This window comes from Lycium ferocissimum, chromosome 10 (genome assembly GCF_029784015.1).
Source record: "Lycium ferocissimum isolate CSIRO_LF1 chromosome 10, AGI_CSIRO_Lferr_CH_V1, whole genome shotgun sequence".
Lineage (NCBI taxonomy): Eukaryota > Viridiplantae > Streptophyta > Magnoliopsida > Solanales > Solanaceae > Lycium > Lycium ferocissimum.
In genome coordinates this window covers 61,748,579-61,753,725 of record NC_081351.1, presented here as the reverse complement: position 1 = coordinate 61,753,725, position 5,147 = coordinate 61,748,579, and the positions used below count along the sequence as shown (strand labels likewise).

General features: G+C 35.5%; 1 protein-coding gene across 1 annotated transcript; it reads right to left on the bottom strand.

Moving 5' to 3' along the window:
• Nucleotides 1–437: 437 nt before the first annotated feature.
• LOC132034462 (uncharacterized) lies at nt 438–2,900 on the bottom strand. The gene is made up of 2 exons (XM_059424823.1): nt 2,310–2,900; nt 438–1,007 (listed from the first exon to the last, which is right to left on the bottom strand). Exons 1-2 carry the CDS (start codon nt 2,634–2,636, stop codon nt 759–761), a joined length of 576 nt encoding a protein of 191 aa, XP_059280806.1. The 5' UTR covers nt 2,637–2,900; the 3' UTR covers nt 438–758.
• Nucleotides 2,901–5,147: the final 2,247 nt, after the last annotated feature.

The following is a 5,147-nucleotide window of genomic DNA, read 5'->3' as shown; positions in this document are numbered from 1 at the left end:
TATAGTCTATTGAGAGCAAATGCAATCACAGGATGAAAAATGTTAGTTGACTATACGTTGTGTTGCACTTCTTGATCCACGGGTAAATCTTTTTCTCATGGATTTCTTATTCATTTTAAGGTGTTTCATTTCATTTGCGACCCATCCAATTGGACAACAGCCACTGATACACCAAGTTTAAGACTTTTAAGTTTCCCGTCTCTTGTCAAAGATAATTTATTTGCAGTTGAGGCCTAAAAGCTCCTTTTAGCCCAATAAGGTAACTGGCCCAAGAATCAAGGTCCATTAAGATCCAACACAACTTAATTAAGCCCATTGAGCTTATCTTTGACCATTTCTCATCTTCTGTGGGCTCGAGAAAAGCCAGCAAGCACCAGACTAAGAGCACCACCAGATGCATAGAAGAGCAATAATTGTAGGTAATAAACTGAACAGTGTTTAAACTAAGTCCACCAAATATATTTGCATCAAATAGCATCCAGCAGACTAACAAAGGTTAACAACTAGAAACACACACACAGTAACTTGCAGCTAAACTAGAACCAAAGTTCTTATACAAAACTAAACTAAACTGGAGTCACAATCGTAGTACCCCAACTTCACTATGCAAAATCCAGAGGAGATTAAAACTAAAACTACAAGAACCATCATCATACATGAAGTCTTTCTATAGAGGTATTTGTTTTTGATTAAAACAAAAGAGAGGAAAAGATGGGGGATTGACCTCTATACCAAGGGTCAGCCAGATGGGCCAAGCCCTATCGTTTAGATGGTCTTTCATCATCCTCGCCGCCATCATCATCATCGTCATCAGAGTCGTCATCTTTGCCTGATCTCTTCCTCTTTGGTGGGGCCTCCACCTTCCCACTAGTGTCTTCATCATCATCCTCTTCTTCCTCCTCGAAAGGCTCTTCCTCACCATTTTCTTCTGGTTCAAAATCACTAGCATCTTCTTCTTCCTCGGGACGGGCCACTGGCCTAACAAGATACTCCGTCCCAAGATCCCCCTGCCATACAGTTCAGAACATATATCAGTGGACAAATATCGTCCCATCATCTCTAGCCAGAACACATAAAAGGAAAATGAGTTCATGACATTTCACGTGATTTGAGTGCAAGCTTAACAAACTTCATTAGTAGAAAATTCTCTCACTTGGCAGCGAAGGGAATAATAATCAACTATTAGATAAACAAGAAGTCAACAACCCTTCTGTTAGTTTCTCAAAACGAAAAGGTAACAACCTAATACGCAAACAAATCTAAATTTCAAGTAAAAAAACATACTACAAGTTAAGAGAATACCAAGGCTAAAAAAACCGATCTTATAATCATATGATTGTCAGACATAGATTTAGCCCAAAAAGGAAATCACAACCTCTTGGATTAATACAAGAGAGAAAGAGAAACCTTGCCCTTGAAAAGCACTATACAGGCTCTAATCATCTCACTAGTATGCAGCTATCGTGCCGGATGCAAAAACCCCACAACACGAAAAAATCCCCAACAGAAGGGCCTTTTGTCACGGAAAAACTTTATAAAAAATTTATTTGAAGCTAATTTTCATAAAACTAACAGTTTTTTTTTGTTTCATATTACAGTGTGTAATAGAAAATGGACTATCAATTCAAAATCAGCAAATAATTTTCTTCCCTATTGAAAGAATCTCAGGGGGAAAATCGTAAAAGTACTTTTTATAAAGAGAAAAAGAAAAAATCGGACCTCTACCGCATAGAGGATTTTTTTTAAAAAGGTCACGGAGAAGCACTAGCCACATAATTTTCCGGATTCATCAGATCTGTAACTAGTGTCTTACCAAAAACTCAAAAAATTTAAAGTTCATATCCAAAACTAAAAATAAATAAATAAATAAAGTAATCCAGAAACTTCTTCCCTTCAAACAAACATAACAAACAGCAGATTGCCGAATAAATCCAAATTTAACAATTTTAGCCTAGAACTGTCAAAACAACCACAGATCTGCGTAATTTCAACATTGAAGCTGAAACTAATACAAGCAAAGCGTTATTTACACTAAACAAACAACTAAAACTGATGAAAGAGAATAGATCTGAGAAACTTCAACAGCAACAATCGAAGAACACATACCAAAAAATACTTACAAACCAAATTAACAACAAGCATATCATAAGCAAAGTGTTATTACCTTAAAGAAACAACTGAAACTGCTGAAATAAAGCAGATCCGTGTAATTTCAACACGAAAAATCGAAGAACACATACAAAACAAGCATACATACCAACCAAAACATCAAGTCTATCATATGAAAAGAGGTAATTTCTATTAATTACCTCATCTTCTTCTACTTCAGCTTCTTCCTCATCCTCATCATCGTCGTCGTCGTCGTCGTCGTCGTCATCACTGTCACCTTCATCATCCTCATCATCTTCATCATCCTCGTCGTCCTCATCATCATCGTCATCTACAGAGTGAACTTGTGGACCACTACCTGAGCTCTGTGTCACCTCTTTCTCATCATCCTCCTCCTCCTCTTCCACGTCATCATCACCCTCGTCCACGTCATCATCACCGTCCTCAGCATCCACTTCCTTATCTTCAACTTCTTCATGGGTTATTGTTGCTTCCTCAAACTCTCGTTCATCGTTGACGATAGCCATATCTCAGAGATTTCTTTTCGTTTCCTTTTTTTTTTTTTTTTAAAGCAGAAAAGTTAAAATTAAATTTTACAGAATTTTTTGTTTGAAGAGAAAAAAGTGGGAATAGAGAAAGGATCTTCTTCGTTCTTTCTGGGTAGCTATGCAGACGGTTTCATCTAGACCGTTGAATCAGGGAATAACGCGGATTGATGACGTGGCGAGTGATCTAATGGCTGGAAATAGGTTTTGTAGTGTTTCTACGAGTGTGAATAGTTTGCGGCGCGCTGTGTATAATTTTTCTTGTGATTTTTGGTGGTCACGTGATTTGCGCCTGATAGAGAATCTAGGGTTATGTTGTTGAGATATTTTTCTTCACTTATTCTGGAATTTTCTTTTTGGTCTTTGAGAAAAAGATAAAAGAAATTTTTCTGGAATAGTCCTTTTGTGTGGCTCACATCAAACCCATTTAAAATTTTACTTATTTAACAAATATTTTTATTAGAACTATTTTGTGAAAAATAATTTTGGAGAGTGACAATTTGTGTCTAATTAATCACTTTTAAAAGTGCTTTTGTGAATACACTAGGAGCAATTTAGTCTTGGTCAAGGTTCAAAAGGATTTTTGAAAACTTTTTTTTTTAAACTTCTGAAAAACTGCTTATACTCAAAATCGCTTATGTTCTTCCTAAAAAAATGGCCAAACACCTCAAATCTCTAAGATAAGCACTTTAGAATGAGAAAAAAAAGAAGGAAAAAGGGTTAAATTTACCCTCCAAGTATGATTTATAGTTTAAATTTGTCTTCCATTAAAGTTTGAGATCAAATTTGTTCTCCCCGTTAGGATACTTGATAAATTTGTCCTTATATGGATGGAAGTCTGACTTGAACTCCACAACACAAAAAAATTAGCCACGTCAGATCCACATAGGCTCCACGTAAACTCTCAATCCCAATTCTCTTAACCCAATTTTCTTTTGAGAAAAAAAAAAAAAGCCCCTGCAGCATTTGTTTTGTCATAGTGAAGGTTTCTTCATGAACTCTTCAGAGCATTTCTGAACAGAGGAAAATATTTTTTCTTAGCATACATTCCTAAACGTATACCGAGAGTAAGATCAGAAAAGCTATGATCCTGCAAAAGTGATAACAAGACAATAAAATAAATTTGTGCAGTTCAGCTTTGAAAATCCATTTACAGTTCTCTTCAACGAAAATTCATTTTCAGTTCTCTTGAATAGTTTTTGAGAGGTTCTGACAAGGAGGCAACAACAATGAGTTAAGTTAGCTCCGTCGAAGTTCACCTAAGATAGATGTCATGTTCAAAAAAGCTTTGTTGGTCAGATAAATTATATGTTCCTGGAGAGAATAATGAATCCTAGGTCGTATTAAACATTTGTTGTTGCTGCTATAGAATTTTTGTTATATGCCTCCTATTTTATCACATGCATTATGTGTGTACCTCGATGCGATTAAAACTCCGACTTTTCACATTATTACATGGTGCCTTAGTGTCAGCAATAGTCTAGACGGGTTAAAAGAATTGGGATTGGAAAACGGGTTAAAAAGAGAATTGGGTTTGGGAGTCTATGTGGATCCGACGTGGCTAATTTTTTTGTGTTGTGGAGTCCAAATCAGACTTCCATCCATATAAGGGCAAATTTATGAAGCATCCTAACGGGAAGGGCAAATTTGATCCCAAACTTTGACGGAGAGGGCAAATTTGATCCCAAATTTTGACGAAGGGCAAATTTAAACTATAAACCATACTTGAAGGGTAAATTTGACCCTTTTCCCAAAAAAAAAAAAAAAAAAAAAAGAACACTTTTGGCTTCTAAGCTGGAGCTTGGTCAAGCAGGCTATGTTTCTTGAAAGGTAAAAGCCTTTTTTTAAAAAAAAAGTATTATTATTTTGTAGATTTGAGTTATTTCATGAAGAAAAAAGTGCTTTTGGGTAGGACAAAAGCCAATTTTCTGTTGTTGGAAAGAAATTATAATTTCTTGCTTTCCTCATAAGTAGATTAAAGAAAAAAAATTACCATAAATTTATATTGACCAAACTATTTATCTTTCACTTAAATACAAACTTGTTTTCGTTTTATCTTTTTGGTCTCTACCACGTCTTTTTCTTTTCTTTTTTTTCTTAATCTCACTGCTCCTTCTTGTCTGGCTCTTCCTTTTTTGAATACTCCGTCAATTATAAATATGTGTTACTTCTCTTTTTGTTCTACCGTCTTTTTCTTCTATTTCTCCGGTTTCCTCTTTAAAATAACAACGGAAAATTTCAAATATATCATCCAACTATCGGAAATGGGCTCATTTATGTCACTCGTCAATAGTTTGGCTCATTTATGCCATCGAATAGGAAATCGTATATATACGTATCAAACTATAGGAAATGACTCATTTATCTTACCACTCATCGATAGTTTGACTTATTTATGCTTATCGCCTGCTCTAAAATGACTCATCCATGCTGTTTTTCATTAACGCCGATTTTATAATGCCAGATATGACACGTGGCCTCCAATTAGAGTTC

Excerpts from the sequence above, each read along its gene's own strand:
- LOC132034462 (XM_059424823.1), bottom strand. The coding sequence starts at position 2,636 with ATGGCTATCGTCAACGATGAACGAGAGTTTGAGGAAGCAACAATAACC. Across the intron at positions 1,008-2,309 it reads CTGAAGTAGAAGAAGATGAG|GGGGATCTTGGGACGGAGTA; the intron begins GTAATTAATAGA and ends ACTGTATGGCAG.